Below are 24,058 nucleotides of genomic sequence, written 5' to 3'. Positions count from 1 at the left end.
TGACATCAAGTTGTACCAGATGGAGAGGTGATGGGGTCACCATCCCTGGAGGTGCTCAGGAACTGTGAGGATGTGGCACTGAGGGACGTGGTCAGTGAGCATGGTGAGCTTTAAGATCCCTTCCAACCTAAGTCGTTCTATGACCCCTGCTTTGGTTCTGGGGATCCCACTCTGAGGGCTTCCGTGTGCATCAGCATCATTACCACGAGGGCATCTCGCTCCCCACAAAACAGGATGCTCACACCAAGCCCCCCTCCCGGATCTTGTCCACAGCATCTTTGGTGAGGGGCACAGAGTGACCATACAGCAGCACCCACATCCCAGATGCCCTCCTTAGAGCCCCCATTACCCTGCCCTGCTGCAGCCTTCTGCTCAAACAGGGATGAGAATCTACTGAAACTCCAAATGAAAAAAGCCAGAGAAATCGATTAAGGAAACTAAATATTGATCCTAGGCTATTGTTGCCTCAAAATGATGGGGTTATTTCTTTCAGTTTTTGTACTATCCAACGTTTCTCCTTCATGAAAAAATCATAGCTTAATAGGTAAGAGCACACTAATTATTACACCCCTCATCAATCAGAAAGACCACATCGCTATTAGGAACACTGGGGAAGAAGAAATGCCTTCCTTATTGGCACACAGAATGCAACAGATTGCAGGAAATTCCTTTGCCTTCCTCCTCCCAAATCAGGACTGCAACCCCCGGGCCAGATCCAGGAGCATCCATCCAAAAGCAAGGAGTGGGTGCCAAGGGGCTGCCAAGCAGGAGTGCAGTTGCAAGGAAAGAGGGCAGAAATCAGCCTGTAGGGACAGATCTCTACAGCGCATCTCAGCCCAAGGACAGCAACAGCTTCACCTGCTTCCCAAGTGCCGGCTCCACTTAGCGTAATGATTATTAAGCTCTGTCAGCAGATATGAAACCAATGGATGCAGCTCCACAGGCGAGCGCTTAGAAAGCTGCCGAGACGTCCCTGCTTACAGGTTTTCGTTATCCATCTGGAAAATTGCGGATGTCACAAGAGCTTTTAGAGCATCAAGATGAAATCGTCTTGTCAGCAGCAAAAAGGGCCAGTTCCCTCACCCCGATCCCAGCAGCCGCCTCAGCGCCGCAGGCTTTTGCTGGTGCTACGGAAGAGCACAGATCCCACTGAGCTGCACACCCCACAAACCTCACGCCAAAGGGAAGATGGGGTGAAGGAAATCAACACTGTCCCCCTTGCATTAACACAAATCTTCTTTTCCTAGCTGTGAGGCTAGGAGAAATTTGCAGTTTCATAGAACCATGGAATCATTAAGGTTGGAAAGACCACTAAGATCATCCAGTCCAGCCATCAACCCCCTCTGACCATGCCCTATGACCATGTCTTAGTGCCATATCCACCTTTTTCCTGATTACCTCGAGGGACAGTGACTTCATCACCTCTCTGGGAGCCTACGCCAGTGCCTCACCAGTTTGCTGGGGATGCATCATGCTCTCGATCAGAAAAAGATGGGCACAGAGGTTTCTGGCTCCAGCTCCTCTTGTGTGTGGTTCAGGTTAAATGAGAAGCAAGCCAAAGGGCTTTAAATCCAAAAATCCATGTAGATCTGCCCATTATCTCTGCGATAATTATACGGTCTTTTTTCACCCTCTGTGGTTTTGGAAGCTGCTGCACTGCTTTGGCTCAGGTGACTTCAAAGGCAAGATGTGGCAAAACCATCTTGCCAAGGGCTGCTCCTCCCTGCAGTACTCTGGTCAAAAGTGGATTTTTCCTTTTCCATAGGAAAAGCTCTCACTGGTATCAAGGTGAGGTCTCTTTCAGCGGGACCAGAGAGCAGAGCACAAATCCACTCAGCACACATCAGATGCTGGGCTGCAGCCTGCCAACCTGATTAATCTGCTCCTTTCCTGAGCCAGAATCCAGACTTAGAGGAAATACACAACATCCCATCCTCCATCCAGGGCCACGACATCAACAGATTTCCACTCTCCCACATGGAAATAAGTTTGCCCCTCCATCCCCAGCAAAATATTTGAATTCAAATACAATTTATTCCTGCTATGCACACAATACTACCAAAGCAGCTTTGTGTACAGGTATTATCTTCTGGTCCATTGACTTTTAATAGCATAGTTGTAGCGCAGACAGCAATGAGATGCCTGAGTATCACACAGGGTTCTGCAGCACTTCCACTGTCACCAACAGACAACTGAACGCTGGTGCTGCTGAGGGAGTTTCTTGGGCTGGTCCAGGACACAGACAAGCTTACTACTGCATCACAAAAAAAAGAACTGAAATTGGAGATGGAAAAACCCTATCAGATCACTGGATGCTTCAGTGCCCTCTGCAATTTACTTCTTCAGTGCTTTCAGCCACCAAAGCTCAGCCATCCCAAATAACAGCTCCTATCCATTCCCTTGAGAGGTCATTCCACTGCCTCCAAATTTCTAAGCAGTCCTTCAAGCATGCTCAGCCCAAGTTCAAAACCAAGAAGCACCATTCTCTGCCTTCTTATGAGCTGGACTCAACGATCCTTATGGGGCCCTTCCAACTTATATTCTCTGACTACGGCCAGTGTTCCATCCCTGGAGGTGTTCAAGGCTGGACATGGTTCTGAGCACCCAGATCTAACCACAAATGTCCCTGTTCATTGCAGAGGAGTTAGACTAGGTGACCTTTAAAGGTTCCCTTCAACCCAAATGATTCTGTACAATTCTATGTATTCCTCATCACAGCTCCCAAATATTTTTCTTGCCAATCCTGCCATTCTGATCCCAGTTATCTGCTTGTTGACCAGAGTTAAGCTCCTCCAGGGGTTAAGGACAGTGCCCTTAGTTATGCTAAATAAGGCATAAATGACCAAGGATTTCACAACCAGTCACAAGAAGGAAGAAGGAATGAACTCATCTGGGGCATCCTCCCAAAGGACTATATCACCATTAACAGTAAGTAAATCTCCTTCAAAAAAGAATTCAACAACTACAATACAAACAAATTACAATTGAGCTATTAATTAAAAGTCCTTTGCCTCTTCCCACAACACCTTCCACCTTTTTAAAGCCGCACAAAGGTGACACTAAGTTGTCTGCATGCTGGCTGCCTTCAGAGAAGCACTGGAGAGTACACAGCATCTTCACAGGCCTTGCATCCTCTCTCTTCATCAGATTGGTCACATTGGTTCAAAAATAAATATATTACAAATCACAGAATGGCTTAGGTTGGAAAGGACCTCAAATATCACTAGCCATGGGCCAGTTACCTCCCATCAGATCAGGATGCCCCAAATCCAACCTGCCCTTGAGCACTTTCAGGGATGGAGCATCCAAGACTTCTCTATGCCTTCTCTTTAGATAAGCAGTCTATTCCACTGCTGTGTGCAGTGCCTGTTCTTGAGAAAGAGTTTTTCAGCTCTCTGCTGTCAATCCAGTATCTTTCATTACAGAAAAGTTACATGCTGACCCCCAGCGCCTGTCTTCATCTTCCACGTGGCCCTTAGGGGAGGCTGCTCTGGGCTGTGGATGAGATGGGTGTAAGCAGCCAGATGAAAAGTTGGCAAGACTCAGCTGTTCACGTACAGAGTGGATGAAGCAGCAAACAAGAGTGCCCACAAGCAAGGGGTCATGGGGGGAAGCAGCCTGTGGGAACGCAGCACGAAGGAGGTTCGAGGCTTCCCAGGTCACATGAAAACTATCAAGCTGACATTTTTTCTAGCTGCTTTTAACAGCTGCCTAAAATAAACATTTTGGTTTTGTAAAAGCAATTGAAATAGGTGCTAGCTGATAGCCGGTCAGTGCACTTTTTATTTCATTTATAAATAGGTTATTAATGCTTCTGGGAAAGAGAAAATGTTTTATTTCTATATTTAAATCAGTGCCGATCTGCTAATTTCTCCTGCAGCTTTCTGGTGCATTTTCTCAGCACTGGCTCCCTGCTCTTGCACCAGGTGATCTTACAGCCATTAAGGTTGGAAAAGACCACTAAGATCATCTTAGTCTAATCAAACCACCACACAATGCCCACTAACCACATTACTCAGTGCCACATCCATCCTTCCAGTGCGACATCCACATCTTCCAAACCCTCCACCAGAATAGCATAACCTGGAAATTGGAACATGAGCAGTAACTACTGTAGTAAGAGCCTTGAAGGAGAGGAGTCACAGGAGGGCATGGCTTTGTCACAACCCCTGGGTGGGCAGCACTGGGGCAAGGCTCGTCAAGAAGCACACGGCCACAGAGCTGCAGCCAACCTTGTTATGGTTGGCAGGCCAAGCAGAGGGCAAGGCACCTACCAGCTGCAGGAGCTTCGTGCTGCATCACCTTGAAGCCACCAGATAATAAATGGCACAGCTTGCATTTCAACAGAGAACAATCAGGCATTTATAGAAAGAAGCCCCAGTGAAACCACATGCCCTTTCAATCCACTTCCCAGGCAAATAAAACCGAGTAATATTGAACACAAGCAGTACATCAAGGAGCTTTTAAAATAAATAGGAAAGGTACCAACAAGGAAAGACCCCGACCTCAAGAAAGGCCACGCAGTCACTCTGCCTGCATGTTTCTGAGCATCTAACCCTCAACGTCAAGCCTCTCCAAGACACAGAACTACTTTTTTCATTCCTATACAGTTGCAAGCAAATAATCAGGGAACAACAACCGGTGCATGATTACAACCAGACTCGACCAAGGCAACGCAGGTCAGAATTAAGCCTCAACTGAAAGGTAGGTCATGTATTTGTGTATTACCCCAACATGCCTCAAAGCTGCAGCGATAATTGTACGATGAAAGAGGAAAGCAAAAAAAAAAAAAGAAAAGCCAACAGAAACAATAAAAACAATCCAGCAAAACCAAAAAGCCAGGCATCCATTATATCTTTGCAGGAGCTGCTCCTCTTGAATCAGAACCCTGAAATTGTTCTGCAATCGACTCAGCGGACAGTTATCATCTGTTTATGGAAAAAAATGTTAATAACCCCCAATCATAATCAAATAGGCAACCACTTTACTTTAAGTACCTATTAACTAATGCTAAATTACAATGGAACAGCTCTGCAAGTGCTTCTGACATCCACATGCACATCAGCAGTGCCAGCACTTTGATCAGGGCTATTAAAACATACCGAATGAATTGATAGCAACGCCATTTCTAAAACATCATAGGAAGAGTGGGCAGCATTTATTTACCAGTCATTCTTCCCTCTCTCCCACCTCCCTTTTATTTCTTCTCCCTAATCAGAAAGGAGTTGCTGGTAGGCATTTCAACAGACGCTCGCATCACCCATAAAGCCCTTCCCAATTAGTTTAGTTTTCTTATCCTAAGCTGAACATCCACATGGACACCCTGATGCCCAGAAAGGCTTGAGATATTTCCATCAGTAGGGCATCACCCAAGTGGTTATTTAGCTCCCTATTTCCCCATTGCCTGTTAAAACAACAGGATGCTGTGAAAACGATGCATCTCTAAGCCCTTCCACCCTTTCCTCTGGGTCAGCGGACCCAGAAACCTCAGCAGACAGACAGGAAACACCATGCAAGAGAGCTGTGCACACATGCTTGTGCACACAAACACAGCACTATCACACGCCTTATTTCTTCAGGAAATCAGATTAAAGCGCAGTGGATTTTCTGCTAGCTGCAAACAACTCTGAACCATCAGCTGGCACTGCCTCCACCCAAGGAAGAAACCTCATTTGGAAAACATAAGTAGTTTTTAATCTCAGAGCCTGGAAAACAGTTCACCTCAGCAAAACGACAAGTGCTCTTGTCTCTGGGTTTTCTCTAACATCTTTTTCTTCCATCTCTTTTTTTTTTTAATTTTAAAGTTGTGCAGCACAAGGAATACATCACACAAATATGCATGAGCACACACTCTTTATCCCCAGGCACTTGCAAATGTAAGAGAAAATAGGCAAGAGGAGCATATATTTAGTCCATCAACCTAAGCATTTATATAGCCCCCATCACTGTGCCATCCAAACATTTTGTTAGTCCCAGGACTTTTCTGTACCGTTATTGTTTTATGAAATTTCATTTTTGTTAGTCCCAGGACTTGCGTGTGGCTTTTTTTTTATTATATTATGAAATTTCATTTCCTGTCATCTGCTGGGATTATATTTTGATGGGAAGACGCACAGCTTTATGAGGCTCCCGGTTATGAGGCTGACCCCAAATGGTGAGGTGTAAAGCCTTCCTCCTCCAATGGGTGCTCGGGAAGACTGAGACACAGATCCCAGAGCTGGAGCAAGGGACAGCTGAGTGCAGAGCACCAGACTTTTTGCTCTGCCCCCAAAGTCTGTTGGGCCCCCCTAGCAGCTAACACTTGGTAGCCCACTGTGATCTCCATCATTCCACATACATCCCCTCTTTCACCAGGAGATAAACCGTCTGTTTAACTCTAGAGAAAAGATGTGCTTAGAGAGACTCAGGAGGTACTTAGGGTAACGTGTCCAATATGAGTACACAATGTTCTGCATCCATGACAAAAACAACAGAAAAAACTGCTCCTACAGGCTTGCCAAGCTGGGATTTCAACAACAACAGCTCCTGATTCAGGGAGTGATGCACTTTCCTAAAAAGACTCAGGCTTTGTATTTTTGGGTTGTTTTTTTTTCTTCCTCTCAATAAATGATAACAATTCAGTTGCCATACATGATGGTTACTGCCTAGGAATTAATAAATAACAAGTGACCCAGCTAAAGGAGATTAGGAGAGGGTTACAGGCTGTGCTATGTCCAGCACAAGGCATTGGAATAGGGAAGAACATGTACATGAGCCTTTAGGAGAAGAGCTCTGTGCCACTCAGTAAAGTGCTCTAATGGTCTGGACAAGAGCAGCACCCCATTAACTCAGCCTTCAGGAAGAAGGAAAAGGAGCCCATGAAGGGGACACCAGTGAAGGAGGTACGCAGCAAATGCAGGACAAGCATAGACTTAAAGGTATTACTGCCAGATTTGGACCATCCAACAGCAGCTTGGCTGAGACTCTAAAACAACCTAAGGAGACCAGGCTTATGGATCTACTGAGCAGATGGAGAGATTAGAAAATGCATTTTGGTAAGAGCAGAGGGTACCATGGCATTTCATGGGGGTTAATAAGTCAATCAGCTGCCAGGGCATAACCAGGATACTGCCGAGCATCTCAGCTAATGCAAGCAATTGGAAGAGCAGCTTTTGTGTATGAAGACACCTAGAACACCTGCAACTCATCGCAGAGATGTCTCTCAAAGTAATGTAATCTATAAAATCTGGGAATTCTGCATAGCTGTGGTTGGACAAATTATGGTCTAATGAGGAAAGCAGGCTCTTCTGGTTGCATGTTTTTCTTCCCCAAAACTGCACATGTAAGGGCCATCACTGCACACCTCTGGTTTCTGTGAATGCAGGATATCCACTAACATGCTTGCCCAAGCACCTCTAACATGTGCACGCATCTGTTCCAAAACTGGTTACTCACATAACGTTCGCTCTTCTTTGATTCTTCCATTAGGGTCAGAAGTTACTTTTCCTTTTTATATTTATATCTCTAAGCCTCATCAGTGGCAAATGCCCAAACACTTCAACAGTGTTCTGACAAATCCCACCAGAAGGCTCATAACATCATTCCAGTTTTACAGATGGGGAATTAAAGCAGAGGCAGAGGTTAAGACAGCTAATTGACTACGGACATTGAGTCAGTAGAAGAGCTGGGAATTGATCCCAAGAACCGCATCTTCCATTCCTCTACTCCACCCACCAGTCAGTACACCACCCTACCAGATGGTTCCTATCATTAGACATATGGACTAAATATTGCTAAGTTGGTGTAGAAGATTTTTTATTTAATTAAGAGTCCTGTCTTCCATCTCCATAGGATGCATAAGGGAAACTCCAGCCAGAATCCCATCTGGATCCACTGAGGAAACATGTAAAGCAAACAAAGCTCTAGACAAGCAGAAGAAATACTCCCATCAACTGCCCTGCAAGGCAAACACCAGCACGGCCAGGAGCAGGCTGTGACTCAGGAGCCTTGGCCCAAGCCCTGCGTGCCAAAGCCTGGCTTCAGAACAAGCGAATGCATGAGCCACCAACTGGGCTGGGAGTTCCTGTCACATGAAGGCATGAAGCTCTCACAGGGTACCACCAACACTCCCCAGCTGGAGACAACAGCAAAATCACAATAATCAGATGACACACTGTCATCTGCTCCATCAACACAACGACAAGCCAACATTGGTTCAGGTAGGAAAGAAACCAGTTCTGCACAGCAAACATTGGAAGCTTTCTCACAATCCAATCACTTCAAAAAGCTTTCAAGTTGCTATTCACAAAGCAGAGGAGAAAATTTTCCAGAGGCACACTTCCACATCACCAAAAAGCAGGTCAGCATTTGCTTTCCTGGCACGCACCTTACAAACTTGCAGCACATCATGGTCCCAACTCATAAACAGGCAGAGAACTGAAGCACCTGCTTTTCCAGCAGAAACCAGAACTACTTCACATCCCAGCAGAGGATATTGTTCTCTTCAGATAACAATATCTCTTGGATAATGTTCTCTTCAGAACGCTTTGCATCAGTACTGACAACATACGAACAAATCCACAACACCTTTCCATGTGCTCTATAAGGACCTGGCAATCCTGGAAGGTGCCTCCTGCCAGAGGAAGGAGGCTGCACCTACCTTTCATCCCAAACTTGGACCGTCGGCCGTACTTGTTGATCATAATAAAGAGGACCACCAAGAGGACACAAGCAAAAGCTGCTAGTCCAACCGCTATGGAAACCTGAAAGTAAAAACTTAGAGTCAAGGCAGTGGAATTTGAGAGTTTAGATTGAAAATAAAGGTATTTCCCGTGCCAAATTATCCTTTCTCTAGGTTCACACCTCCTGCTGCAGACCCACGGATATCAGCTATGGAGGAAAATACAAGCAAAACCAGACTTCTGGTACAGATTGGAAGTATCACGGGTTGTTCCCAGTGTTGGAGCTTTGGGATCTCCTTGTCAGCAGTGTTGGCCTGGCACCAGATCTTCCAGGGCTCTCAAACCAGGCATCAGCTGGCAAGGAGGACCCCTGCTCCCATGCATACATCACAAGCCTCCTTTTGCAATATCACTACTGTGCTTTGATGTCACAACACTAAAGCTCTACTAACCTGAGCTGGGAATACATAGGAGCAGCAGAATATTCTTTAGAAAGAGCAACTCTCTCCATTCAGTCATCTCTCAGGACAGAGAATAGGGATAAGAACGTAAGAGCAGAAAGAAGACAGAAGGAACCAGGTAGAATCCCTCTTTCCCAAAACATTTTGTTTTCATAATGCCTCCAGCAGTTCCTTATCTATTCTAATTTTAAGTGGTAAATATTTATACCAAAGAAGCATCCAAAGTCCTTCACTGGAACTGTGGTACCGATGTGTCAGTCCAGAAGCAGAGGAGAGAAAACCTCCCTGTGCTAAAGGCTTTATACCAGCCCAGCCCTATTTTACCATTTTTGAATATTTATTACTACAGGTCTTTGCTCGAGATACTTCCACTACATTGATGTAAACAGCAATTTCCTTGGCATTTGACCAATTGTTCTCCTGTAGTGGGTCATGTTGCATTTAAACTTCACTTGATTTTTACAAAACTGTATGGTATAAATAGAAAAATATATCATTATCCAAAAACAATTATTTTCTTTCACAACATTCCCCCTGTGCTTGACACATCAGCTACAATATTTAGTTTCTTTTTTTATTTTATTTTACCACACGCTATTTTCATCCCCCAGCTTTTTTCCCTATGCTTTGCATTTAATAATCACTGCACATTATTACCCTTTTCTCACTGTTCAAAGCTTTCACTTCAGCTATACAAAAGTTTCAGTTGGATGGGAGCTAAAACCAAGGGGAATTGTGTTTTCTTCATTCTGTTAATACTTAGCAGGTTTCAAGATCTTAAATTTTTTTCACAGAATTAGAGCACTTGTATAACATTCTACTTTTTCCCAATGCTTGTACACATTTTTTTTTTCCCCCCTTGCCTGAATTCTGCAAAATAAAGACAATGGTGAGATCTGATAAGCCATAGGCTTTCTTTCATTTTTTATTTTTGGCATGCCCTGCAGGGTAGAAGAGAGGGCAAACTGGCATTGACAAAATTGAACCAAGCTAAATCTGAGTCTCTAACAGGGCTGAACTTAACAGTTCAATAATAGCATGAAACACAATCGACTGTTTGTTTGTTCTCTGGGTGCTACTTTTTCAGAGTGAGAATTTCTGACCTGCCAGCAACAACTTCACAGGATGTCTTATTTTCAAAGAGCTCCCTGGTTGCATGCAGCAGACCCAAGAGGCTCACACAGTTCACATCAGTACTTTGCTTCCCCAGCACAAACCATAAAATCCTTCTTATTTTGTTGGCTGACTTGAACCACAAAGGAAGAGATTTTTTCCTTGCAAGCATCTCAAAACAGCGCTGGACTGTAAACACTGAGCCATTAATAAGAAATACACGCAGAACAGTTGTGCTGAAGACAGGACTCACCCCAAACGTGTCCTCCTCTGGTTTGTGGGTCACAGTGATTGGTGGGGTGGGACTCACTTCATAGTCACCAACTGAAACCAAAACAATGAAGAAGATTCAGCGTGGCTCTGATGATGCTCCTAAAGCACCAGCATGCCCCCAGTGCACGTCTGACCCAAGGAGAACCAGTTCATCCCTAACCAAGGCTGCACAGTTTTATTTCAGATAGCACTAAAATCAAAGAGTGATGTGCACAGCCATAGAGAAAACGCAGACCAAGACAATGCTAATGCTATTTTAACCTTGCAACTGAGAAACATTCAAGTCCCTGCTCTGCCAGGGTGAGCGAGCTCCACCCCTCAGCCATCCAATAGAAGCTTCAGACGTCTACTGTAGGGATAAGGTATGAGAATAATTTCAGCATAATTTATCCAAAGAAGCAGTTACTTGGATGGGCTTTGGAGAGTGGGGAAATACAGTACGGTCTGTTGAGGAAACACCATGAAAGTTCAGTCTAATTCTCATCCCACTCCATAACACACAGCACGTTGTACATGGATGATTACACACCAGAACCTTTTTTAGGATCACACTTAAGGGAAGTATCTCCCAGGGCTCTGGAGAAATCCCAGAACTGATCAACACCTCCCCATCCATCTTGGTCGTGCATTGGGAAGCCAGAGACAACTCCCACAGTATGCAAAGGAGACACTTACTTGAGACAAAGTTGTCCGTACTCTCTGTGGAAAGGACAAAGAGAGAAGCAACACAATTAGCAACACAGCAAAGGCACAGTAATCTCATTCCCAGCCCACCGCAGGCACACTCTACCACCTCAAGAGCCCAAGAAACAAAAACATTTAATATTTTATCCTTTTGGGCATCTCTAACTGGTGATGTCCTGGATACACGTGGCCAGCAGGACACGCCAGAGGTCAGGACTGAGTGCACAGGAGCCTTGATCTGAAGTGAAATTGGAAGGATGCAACTGCAAAATTGAAATGGAAATGATGGACCTTTTGACTAGCTGTTAAATGATTGCTTTTAGCAAATGATCAAAGCTCAGCAGACACAGGTGTTCAGCAGGATGGAGGCAGAGAGGCAGGTTTTGCCTTGGTTGGTAGCCTTCACCAAGCAACAAAGGTCTACAGGAGCAGGGATCAGATCAAAAGGAGAACAGGCCAGAATGATCCAGGGGGTCAGAGGAGGCCTCTTGGGCTCCCTCAAAAGCCTATTAAGTCCACTCGTGAATGCTAATAGTGTCAGCATTGGACCCAATGCCATGGCTGACCTAGAGCTGCTTCCTCCCCAAGAGAGCTGCATGGCAGCCACTCGACTGCTGTGGTCTATTCAGCAAGGCCCCTTCAGCTTTGAAGACTTCCAAGGGCTCTAACAATGAGGTTCTCCATGACAATGAGGCTCTCCATGACATTCAGTTTACATAGCATAAGAACAGTCTCAGCTTTCAATTCACTTGCCCATGTAAGAAACTGAGCCTGATGTTAACTGGAGTTTACACAGCTTTGTTGGCAGAGGGCTCCTGGAAGGACACAGAAATGCTCACACTGAAGTACGGAGGAGGTTTGGAAGGGAAGTGTAAAACAATCCCTAAGTGACAAACAAGGCCTTCCAGACCAGGAGAAAAAGACTCTGAAAAAATATTTTTGTTTCAAGTTAAGCAGAACCAATTTCCCTTGACTTTCTCTAGCAAGAGGGGGAAAAAAAAAAAAGAAAAAAAAAAGAGGAAAACAGCTCTACTTCTTTATCTATTAATACAGATTCTAGTCATAAAAATGTTATCTGTTTTTTTCATTTTTCTTTCCTGAAGTAAACAGACACCCATCAGAGGTTTTTCCCCACTAAACAATTCTATTTTTTGAAGGGTAAAACAAAACCAAGAAATTTTATTCAATTTGGTGTCTGGGAGAAGTTTCCAAAGAACTAACGATCATCCAGGGGGAATTTGATAGACCAACTTAGCAGATTAGTTAAAAGGAAATAGGAATAGCCTATGGCACAGGTGTCAGTGACAAAATGCAATGACATCTTCACTGGGAGATGGGAGCCATGCTCCAGGCCCCTAGAGCCACGACATGGCACAAAGAAGTTATGGCATGCATCTCCCAGCTCCTACACAGTTTCTAGTAGCAATTTCTCCTCCAGGCTAGGCAGCACTATCTGGCATCACACTAATGAGTGGTTACACACCACAGGTTCCTAAAAAAAAAAAACAAAAAAAAACCCACGGTCACAAGGTCCTTTACCATGCCAAAAGAAATTCTTCCAGGCTAAGGCTTGTATTAAGACTAATAATCCCATCATAGGTAGTTACAGCAATACCTGTGCACAAGTGAATAGCTACAGGCAATGAGCTTCCCAAACAAACCACCATGGGGAAGTTTCAATTTGTCACATTTTCCTGGAGGAGTCTACCTTCCAATGGGAAATTATAGACATCAGCTGCATTGAGTGTTAATGTCAGCTCCGGCAGTGGACAGAGCAACGAACTTGAGGGAAAATAAATTACAGTTTGGATTGTGCTGACAGGGTCTGCAAGGGTGAGGAACAGCTTGGGACTTTAGATCAAAAGAAATAAGAGAAATGGGTCATTTCTTGCTGGAAGTTGGTTCAGGGTATGTAAGCACTCACATCAATAACACACACAAGGCATTGGTGAAGATGCACAGACAAGGGTAACATTCTACATATATTTCACACAAACAGGTTCTCCCAGAGCCTCTGACAGAAGAGGTGCTTCAAACATTGATGTACCTTCCCACATCATAGCATGGTTTACGTACACTTCCCAAATCAGCTCTCCAGAAGAGCAGATCTGCCCATTTTTCTGGAGATCCAGCACCTACTTAGAGGTGTCCTCATTTCACATATGGGGAAATGGGGTCACAAGGGTGGCACCTGACAGAGCTGATGCTGAGAACCTGTGCCTCACCTCACCCACCCACATTTTGTAAGCTGCTCTTTCCCCCCGACAGCAGGAAGCATAAATAGGTAGGATACCCAAACAGCATCATCCTTGAGGCCTGAATATAAATTTTCCATTCCCATCCATATCAGCTCATTTGTTCAATTGTCAGATCTTCAAGGCAGAGATTTGGGTTTGCATTTACAATATTTGACCTGCGGGAAAAGTCTGTGTACATATATGGCGTGATATAAATAATAAGTGAGAGTACTGTTGGTATTTTTCTATATTTAGCAAATGCCCTGTTTTGCTGGATTTTCTTGGGCTGCAGGGGCCAATTTAGAGCTGCCACTTTCTCACGGCATCATTCCTGAAGGCAGCAGCATGCACAGACCTTAACTCCATGATGGTCAGTGTGATGCTGCAATACTAGAGAGAAGACCACAGCCATCAACACTGCTGTATAGTAGAAAGATCACCACCAAAGGTCTCTGCTGTACTCTCCAGAGCTGGATCTTCATGTCTTCAAACTTTCCTTTTTTTTTTTTTTTTTTTTTAAGCAGTTAAGCCATAAATCACTAGGGAGTGCAGCAGGGAATTCCAAACCATCAGTAAAGAAATCCTAGCAAATTGATGCAAAGCAACTAATTGAGCTGTCGCCTTTTTTTTTGTAGGCCTGTCATCCTGGAATTGCACATGTCATATTTAGAAAGAAAACAATCCTGACATTGCTTCATCCAGTTGCAATCATTTCTCAACTGCAAGTTGGAAGAAAGAAAAGAAGGAACAAAAGGCAGAGCCTGCCTCACTTTAAGAGGATTTCCTTTATTTAGCTTATAAGTAACAACTCCACAGAATAATACCATCTGTGTATTGCAGGATATATTGCAAACACAAACATCTAAACCATTTAGTCTCTCTCCTCTCAGTGCAATTTAGACTGACTTCCAAAGTTCAAGATCAAATTCTTCCTCTTGATATGAACAAGAAAAGGGGGATTTCCTGCTGTTAAACTGCTTTGCGCATTTCCTTTTACACTGATTCACATCAGGCATCACTGATATGTGGCTGATGAGAACCAGCAGTCCCAACACAACATTACATTCACAGGTGAACCACGTACTTGGGGTCACAATCTTGCAGGGCTGCTTAAAACTTCACATCACTAGATTTATCATGATGCCCTTCTCATTGCTCTCACATTCCAGTCAGACACCACCACAGATGACTACACTTCGTAAGTCATAGAATGGCTTGGGATGGAAAGGACCTCAAAGATCATCTGATCCAATGGGGTCTGATTTCTCTTCATCACCTTTTGTAATTTCTATGCTGTGTTGATCACTGAATTAGACAGTTGTGATCACAGGTGTTCTTCGGTGTCCCCTTTTCCAACCCTCTTCTCAAAGGCCAACTTAGAATGAGTTGACAGCACCTCCTTGAGCTGCCAGGATTACTGGTGCTACCATATTAAAACCTTCAGACAACCCTAATGAGATAAACTGAACATCCTACCTGGAAAGGGCTTCTCAAGGAAGTGTCCTTTGATGGTCTGGTTGGCTGAGCCCAGCTGGTTGGTGGCCACGATCGTGTAGTTGCCGTTGTTGTAGTGGGTGGGTTTGTTGAAGAGAAGGCAACCCTCAGACACTTCCCCTTGTTGGTAGAACTCCATGTGGATAATCTCTGTCTCCCGGAGGACCTGACCGTTGTGCAGCCAGTGAAGGGTAGGAGCTGGATTCCCATGCACTGCAAAGGCAATGCAGTGCTCCAGGTGCAACACCGGCTCCTCCAGAGTTAGGATGCGAGGGGGATCTAGCAGAGAGAAACACAGCAGGCTCACAGCAACCCAATAGCTGCATCATGCCCTGTGCATTAGGGAAATTAAGGTTATTGAAAGTGCAGCCTCCAAAATCCCTTGCTCCTTTTATTGTTCCCATGGATGCCTGCAAAAAAAGGAGCACTGAAGTCATGAGAACCACTCCATACTCCCCAGAAGGAGGACCTGAACCATAACACTGGGCTTGTAAAGGGGGTTATGTATTAACTCCAAGGTTGGTTCCTTCACCAGCCAAGAAATTATTAAGACAGAAGTTACTCAGTCTGCACAAGATGGCTGTGATCTTCTCCTCCAGAGATCACAGGGAGGCAGTTGGCTCCCATAGAGGACACCAGGACATAGCACTGTCACAGTACCCACGTGTGAGGTGCCCGTGGGGGATCTCCAGTCACAAGGAGCAGTTTCAGATTTCATAAGCTGTGGGAGCAAGTATCCTCCTGTGGCTGCAGATCCATGGGAATTCTGACTGCCTGAACATCCCAAAGGAGTTCCCACTCATTGAGCACCCTCCAGGGGTGTTATAATTTAAGGGAATAGAGTAAGACAGAGAAAGAAAAAGCAGGGACACAATCAGTTTCTTGCGTGTGAATCTTCATCCTTTTGGGAAACCCCCCAACAATTTAGATGCTCTGCTGCCATCGCTTCTGAAACCCCAAATACAACATCTACATATGAAGTCTTAAACCCTATGGCTGGCAACATGTGGACCCAAAGAACAATTCTGTGCATATACAAAGGACACAAAGAGACAGAGATCTTCTCTGAGGTTCCCATTTTCCTGAGAGTATCCAGCTGCAAAGACAATCCACAAGGAAAAATAATAAAAATTTTGGTAAAAAAAAAAAAAAAATCACTGACTTCAGCCCATCTTTTTGGAAGGAAAAAAAAAAATGTGGTACTCAGCCACCCTGAACCACATAGCTGTGTCCCAGCCACCTCGTTTCACTCACAAGTCTAGATCTACATGTGGCTTATTCACATCTTCTTGGCAAGGATGCTTCAAATCAGGCAGCCACCTACACAGAGAAACCCAGATTTTTACTCTCTTTTGGTGTGAAATCACAGCCCGAGTGATAGGTCTGGGCAATGAGAGCAGGGGTAGCAGAAACTGTCAGCAGCTTAGAGGATTACACGGGTGAAAACAGGCATTGGCACCGTGCTTTTTAAGGTGTGGAGGAAAAACGTGCTAAAACGCAGTGCAAAAAAAAAACAAAAAACAACACACCCACCTGCTGACTGATCATCTCTGAGCTGATGTGAACTTTAAATACCTCCATTCTGCAGTCCATCAATAGTACTTACTGGGAGGAAGATGAAAGAAGAAAGCATCTGCTCTCCTCTTCCCAATCCCCTGTGACTACCTTGTCTTTATAAGACCCCGTGGCTCCTATGCTAGGTTTGCAGCACATGTGGGCTCACCAAGACTAGCCAGAATCACACATGGTCCCTACTGTGCCTGGAAGGGTGCTGGGAGGTCAGATTTCTAAACTACAAATTACAAATGCTACAGACACAGCAACATATAGTAAATCTCAACTGCTCGAGAGTGCAAAGCTCTGTAAACTTCCCCTTAAGGTCAGGTTTGTGTTGAGATATATTAGAAAGCACACAAAAAGTCAAGCTCCAAGTAGTTAAAAGTGAATGGTTGAAACGCAACACGCGTGTGCCCACATGGTGTGTGTGCTGTTTAACTTTGTAGGAGCACATCTGGGAGGAAGCACCCTAAAATTAGAGGCAAAGATCACACTGGCTTTAGCAAGGGTGACATTTAACCTCTCTCATGATACCAGGGTGAGCAACTCTTTGTGAACGAAGACAGTTTAGTTCTTCTGTGACTTTCCCCTCACTCTGTTGTACCTTCCAACAGACGAGCAGAGAGACATCCACCACTAGTGTGTTCCTGGGGCTCGTCTGCTCTAGTGCTCATCTCTGCAAGAAATTCTGCTCAGTACTGACCTTAAGAGTGCTGAACAAGGACCCACCGCTGTGCTCAGCTCTTAATCTGCATCCAAAAAAATATCAGTGCATCATAGGCAGCAATCTGCAGTGCATCCATACAAGTCACTGCCCTCCCTCCAGTCTCTGCACCACCAAAGTCTCCCCACTGCTACTTACAGTAGACAGTGAGCAGAACGCTGGCATTGCTCATCCCCACCACATTCTCAGCAATACAGGTAAGCAGGAACCCATTGTCCTCACTGGTGACGTTGACCAAGGTCAGGTTGATGGCATGAACATTGGTCCAGTTGAGGTTGGTCTGTACATCACAGAGAAATACAGACAGAAATCAGCATCCACTGGCTTCTCTCCTTCCTGCTACTGCCCCCAGAAGAGTATCACAGTTTCTGCGTAAGAGGCAAGAAAGGCTTTAAAATTCAAGGACAAGTAGGACCAGGGGAGGGTATCTTACATCCCATCATTGGAGACATTCAAGGTCAGGCTGGACGGGGCTCTGAGCACCTGATCAGCTGTAGGTGTCCCTGTTCAGTGCAGGGGAGTTGGACCAGATGGCCATTAAGACTCCCTTCCAAATCAAACAAATCTATGATTCTATGAGGAGCTACTGGGATGTGGAGAGCTGCAAGTGTTGCGGTATTGGTAAATATAGCTTGTCTCTAGACAAGCTTGCTTAGCTGCCCGTTTCAGCTACAGCTATTGCAGACACGTCTGTAAACAGGTAGTTTCATTAGAGGAGACATGAGTTAAGATTCAATTAGGGAGCACTGAGATATGAAGCTATCTCATCTTCACTTTCCTGTCACACAGAGGAAAGGCTTTGCTGCCTGCAACGTCCTTCAGGGTTCTCATATGGATAAGATACCTCTATTTTCCTTACAGTCATTTCACATTTCTCACTGCACTCCACAATACCTACAGATCCCCCCATTCATAGATGTGGGGAACCCAAGGTCCCAGCCATGACAGCACCCAGCAGCACTGCACCTCCTGGGCCCTACCTGGTGTGTGTTGATGGAATGCAGATCTGCCACCGTCCAGTCAACGTCAGGCAGTGGTGATCCTGAGCCATTGCAGGTGATGACAGCATTCTCCCCTTCCCTCACCGTCAGGTTCACATGGCTCACACTGATCTCAGGGAGGTCTGGGAGGGCAGACATAGAAATTCTTAGGTGCAGGGCAGCACTGGCCACAGGACACACGTGGATACAAATCCCACCAAGCTGTTTGTCAAATCAGCCTCCAGCACTCTGCAGTGCGTAGCAGGAAGCAATGGCATGGTACTGTCCCACCAAGGAAAAGAGGGAGCATGGAGATGTGTTCCACATCCAGTAACGTGGATGCTGGAGATATGCCAGCTGACAAGATCCTCCAGAAGTTGTGCTCAGTTCTGGCTGCTCCTCCCCTCACTCAACATCCTCCCAGTCTCTTTTAGCCCCACAGATGCTGCTTTTAAGAGCAGTCACCAGTGACAAGAAAGCTGATGCACTGAGAGAGGATCCAAAGTGTCCACACCTATAGGTATACAGCAGAGAATGCCCAGCACTCTGAGGAAGAACATAATCCCTCTAATTTGTAACAATCAATAGCAGATGACCAAGAATGCATCCTCATATCAACCACCACTCTCCTAACAAAAGGTGCCCTTGTTCTGCCTTGGTGGTAGCAGAACAATTCATTGATTTACGGCAGTCCTGATTCACATACCTTCCTTTCTTGGTGCTGCAGGCACCAAAAATCCTTGCAACATGAAACAAGGCCATCTGGCTGCAATTAGAAGGGCAAAGAACATTCTGGGCTCTTCTGGGTAGGGCAGAACAGTGGTCCCCTTCCATCACACTGACCCAAAGACAGGACATCTGTGCTCTCAAATCATCACCCTGATGCCCATCTAATACCACCACTGGCGGAGTCATCTCTCCTCCCACCCCCGATTCCTACAGATCTTTTCCCCCTCAAATCCTTACAGATTATTATTCCCCTATTTGTGGAGAAAGTTACAGTGCTCTTTCAGATCTTTTTAGTTCATCCACACGCAGGCAGAGTCTGGCCAATTTCCAGGGATTAATAAAGGGACATCGTGAACTCGGAAGCAAAAAATTCATGCAAATGAAAACGCGTGCTGTCTGTGTTCCACTGCTACAAGAAATGAACTCAAATTCCTGGAACAGAGGTCAATTATCAAAGAAAGAAAACCTCTGTTTTTCTTTCTTTTTTCATCCTCTGAGTTTGACAGCTGCTCGTGTACAGACACTTTAATTGTTCTGCTGAAGGTACACGTCCTTCCCTTTATACTACAAGAAATGCTTTCCAGTAATGGCAACAACAGAGCAAAAACTGATACCAGACAGGCAGCTGACATCAGAACAAGGTGAAAGAAAAAGGGTAAGTATTGAATGTGCCTCATCGTGCTCCTGGGGCCACTGGACTCTGTTAAACACAAGCATAAAGCAGAGTGAGATACAGTCACTCCAACCTCTTGCTGACAGAGGCAAGCTTTCAATTGAAAAGTTAAAGCAAAGAAAACGGATAGAGACGTATTTCCTAAGGGTATTTTCTCTTATCAATATACCACTTCTAGAATTTGGTAGACAGACAAAGAGCTATATGAAGCTTCTCAGGCTATCACACGGATTGATCAAAGATTTAGGACAAGAGCCTTCAGCTGTGCAAGGTGAGGTTCAGATCAGATACCAGGGAAAATTTCTTCTCAGAAAGAATGATGCATTGGCACAGGCTGCCCAGAGAGGTGGTGGAGTCACCATACCCGGAGAGGTTCAAGAAAAGATGCAGCACTGAGGGATGTGCTCAGGAGGCATGGTGGGGACAGGCTGACAGTTGGACTAAGCGATCTTAGAGGTCTTTTCCAACTTGATTGATTCTAAGGTTTATGATTCAAGCAATAGCACTACAAAGAAGAAAGCCTCCCAAATCCCACGGCACCTTCGGGCACACCAAAACAGAGGCCCAACTTTTACCCAGACTCTATTTTTAATACACAAGACACCCTAACTATCTTCAATCATGTTATCCTTGACCACGCAGCAAGGTAGTGCAGCATCAGGTTCCCTACAAATGAGTTGGCTGGTTGTACCAGAGAGAGCAAGACAGGCATCCTGCCAGCACCCTCCCAGGAGCCCTGAACAGGCTGCACCTTACCACACTGGGTGATGTTCATGTCCTGCAAAAGGATGATGGCCGTGTCCAAGTTCATACAGCGCAGTTCCTGGGATTGCAGGTTGGCCTCGCCCTTCTCCTGCCAGAGCTGGATCCAGCGGATGTCACAGCTGCAGTTAAAAGGGTTCCTCTCTAATCTCCTATGGGCAGAGAGAAAGAAACGACAGTGGGGTTGGGGAAGGATAACCGGGGAGAAGCTCCTCTGCAGGATCATCTAAAACACATGGTTCGCATCTCTTCCTACTCCAGAGAGGCAGATTTTGTACATCCATATGTGTTTGTGAAGGAGTGTGTATGAATAAGGTTTTACATCTTCCAGGTCCGTGCTTGCATATGCCTTTCACCATGAGGACTGCACATAGGAAAGCCTGGGTTGGAAGGAACCCCAAAGCCCCAGTTCCATCTCCCCGCTGTGGGGCTCAGGCTGCCCAGGGCCCCATCCAACCAAGCCTGGAGCACTTCCAGGGATTGGGAACATCTACAGCTCAGTCTCACAGTGATGCCATCCCAACAGCTCAAACAGCTCAAATTTATCCCTTAGAAAGGAGCAAGCAGCCTCACGCTACCCTAACACACCGACTCACTCCTAGCACCCTACACCTAGAGGTGTCCAAGAGCCTGCTGGTGAAAGCACACCTCCAACTCCACCGCCAATGCTCAGTGAAGCTAGCAGTGATTCTGCTGAGTACCTTATACAAACACAGCCTCCTGGTGCTCCAGGACATGAACTAATGTGCAGGATATCATGCATTTTAATCAAATCAAACAGCACCGTGCTGAGACCCTGCTGACCTGGCCAGGAGAAATGGAAAGAAGCACTGCCTTTAATGTACTTCGTTTAAGACACTGTTACACATTTTATATACAATGGATGTTTATTATTATTGATTTTCCAACCTATTAACCATTTCATTTACATTTTTAAAGCCCTACAGCTATCTATGCAATAAGTGCAGATCTCAGCAGGGAGGAAACCTCAGTGCTCAGCCAGCACAGGAGTTACCACCAACATGAGCTGGACTGATAACATGAGCAAAACAGAGGAGAGAGCTTGAACAAACAGAATCAGTCCTTGTGAAACAGTGAAGCAGAAAACAAAGCAGTTTGTACAGCAAAAGGTGAGCTTGATAACCCCAAAGCAGAAGAGCATCTCCAAAGGTCAAACTGCTGCTTCTTGCAGCATCCAGCTCCCTGCCTCACATAGGAGGAAGCTGCTTTTCTGCTCCATTCCACACATCACTGCAAAATTCATGCTTCCTTTTACAAATTAATTCCACCGACTAACAGGATTTGGAAACAAGTTCCAAACATGCAGCTGCCATTTGTCCATAGCGGTGCTGTGAAAGCAGGAGAAGGCAGCTCCTGGTAGCACTCAGGGTTATTAAACCTGAACCCTAATGATGGCATATTGTTCTACAGGGAGATATAAACTGACACCTGTGTAACAAACTCCAAAAGTGGAGTTAAGCTCCACTCAGTGGGTTTTTGTTATTGTGTTCCCCCCCATTCACAAGCACCCAAACCTTTGTTAAGACAGCTACAAGGCTCTGACAAGAGACCTGAAGGCCAAAACGCTGAATTTAACAGGCCAGAGCAGATTAGCTCAGTGATTTGGTGGCATTCAATAAGGCATTCTCTGCTCAGGCTTCACAATCCTTTCATTGCGGCCACAGATCCAGAATCCAGGTTCTCCTGGTGACCCAACATCACTGCCACCAGCAGGGCTGGGTGCAGGACACAATACTAGTGCTGTACCTTAGGAGCAGTGTGGGCTAAGAGGCACTGCAAGAAGGGGAAATTCTGCTCCTTTGCAAATATTCTCATGAAACAAGGCTGCTGGGCAGAGCTGCTGTCGCAGCACTTGCAAGCAGCGCTGTAAGTAATAGAAGGCAGCCTTCCCAGCCCATTGCTAATTCATGATGGGTCATGAATAATACAGGAGCAGCGTGCGTCAGGGCAGAACTTACCCACGACCTGCCCCAACATCAGTGATGTAACACACCCTAACCGAGATCCCCACAGGGGCTTTTGCACAAATTAACTCCCATCACTGGCCAGACACGCTGAGCGCCACCAGCAGCTGGCACGGCACTGTGATGTGAACACACTGTGGGTTTCTGGATGTGTACATAGATCAGTTTTCTTCTTACACGACTGTAAAAGCACACTTGGCACATGGGAGATGCTTCTCCTCTTTGCTTGGAGCCTTCCATGCCACAGTGAGGTGTGCAGAGATTTCAATGCCTATTTCCACTCAAAATCTGCTCAAAAAAAACAAAACAAAACAAAACAAACCCTCATCTCTCTTCTCAGATCTCATCATTGTCCTAGAACTGTGGCTAGCATATATCACTAGGCACTAGATGCATCTTGAGGAGCAAAACCCCACTGGCTGGTAGGAAGCCAGCACCCTGGAAATACATCTCTGTAAAGCATGGTGCAGCAGCCAAGAGACCTCCTCTACTGCATGGTCTGATTTTTGGGTGGTTCTGTGTGGAACCAGGAATTGGACTCAATGATTCTTATGGGTACCTTCCAACAAGGGATATTCTCTAATTTTATGTGCTTACTGGATGCATCAGCATCTTAGAGACATCCAAAGCAAGAGACTCCTGTCCACGTGCATTCAGCACAGCCCACTGCTGAGAGGATAAGGATATTTCTATCACGTAGCCTTAGCCTGGAAACGCTGCCAAAGCATCTCTTGGTTACAGGCACTCAGGAGCTTTGCACACCCCCACATCTTCCTGATGGTCTCGTTAACATAGAAAATGCCTGTGAGAAGCAGTGAGCATCATGGCTACAGGCATACTGGTCTCCATACAGGAGCAGAACTGCTTTCTGCACCAGAGGAACTGGCCTGAAAAGGGACAAAACCCATAACGCATGCCAGCATCAGCCAGCAGGCAAAGCATCTGGGCAAGATCTGAGCACAGAGGGCACCAGCACTGTGCTCAAGTTTGGGACAGGAGGAAATGCGGACAATCATGGCCAGCACCAGTACTCCAAGTAGAAGAACTTCATACCCAAAGCAGTGATTTTTTTTTTTGGACTAGGCAGCTAACCAAGGCACAGGCAGCTAACCAAGGCACAGACCTTATCCCAGGTCTCATCAGCTAAAACAAAGCTGTCTGCAGCTACAGCCTCTCAGAGGGCAGCAGCTCAGATTGTTGCCACACTTCTTCTGCCTGTTTTCATTCACATAAAGCTGCTCTTGAGCTTTGGTATGCCTGCAATTAAAACACTCTCATCCTTCAAGACACAGCCCGTTTCCTTAAGCTCAAGAACCAAAATGTGCCCAGTGGGCAGAGAACTAAACCTATTTTCATTTCCCATTTCTGTTTCCCAGCAGTAGTGCTTCTCTTGGGGGTGCAGGTGTTGTTTTCACCTCCTTCCAGAAAGGGATGGGACCCAAAGGGAAGAGCTCTGATATGGAGCAACACACGGCGTCCAACATCCACATTGGCTAACGCATGGAGCAGGCAAGTACCATCATCTTGCTACAGCTGCATTAGTGCAACTGTTGGTGGCAGTAAGTTTTTAAGCTAAAGGCCCAGACATTAAGCTGGGCTCATCACACCAGAGAGCTTGCCATGCCCCATTCCCAAAGCATCTTGTGTAGCATTGTAGAAATGTACTGCAGGCTGAGCTGGCAGGGACTACTTGTATTAGAAATGCTGACAGTCCAGGCAGAGAAAC

At 45.5% G+C, this 24,058-nt stretch overlaps 1 protein-coding gene across 6 annotated transcripts in view; it reads right to left on the bottom strand.

The window, feature by feature from the left end:
* The window catches only part of NTRK3 (neurotrophic receptor tyrosine kinase 3), a 178,058-nt gene that overhangs the window by 108,274 nt on the left and 45,726 nt on the right, over window positions 1-24,058 (bottom strand). For all 6 annotated transcript variants that reach the window (XM_042875619.1, XM_042875618.1, XM_042875622.1 and 3 more), the window contains 7 exons: window positions 20,342-20,499; window positions 18,184-18,326; window positions 17,342-17,483; window positions 14,905-15,201; window positions 11,183-11,206; window positions 10,488-10,558; window positions 8,639-8,741 (listed from right to left, as the gene is read on the bottom strand). In XM_042875619.1, coding sequence (XP_042731553.1) covers window positions 8,639-8,741; window positions 10,488-10,558; window positions 11,183-11,206; window positions 14,905-15,201; window positions 17,342-17,483; window positions 18,184-18,326; window positions 20,342-20,499 — 938 coding nt within the window. The remainder of the gene's footprint in view (window positions 1-8,638; window positions 8,742-10,487; window positions 10,559-11,182; window positions 11,207-14,904; window positions 15,202-17,341; window positions 17,484-18,183; window positions 18,327-20,341; window positions 20,500-24,058) is intronic.

Source organism: Lagopus leucura, unplaced genomic scaffold (assembly GCF_019238085.1).
Source record: "Lagopus leucura isolate 7727_CA_CO unplaced genomic scaffold, USGS_WTPT01 Super-Scaffold_100015, whole genome shotgun sequence".
Lineage (NCBI taxonomy): Eukaryota > Metazoa > Chordata > Aves > Galliformes > Phasianidae > Lagopus > Lagopus leucura.
Note: the sequence above shows the minus strand (reverse complement) of the source record. Positions and strands in the feature narration are given on the sequence as shown.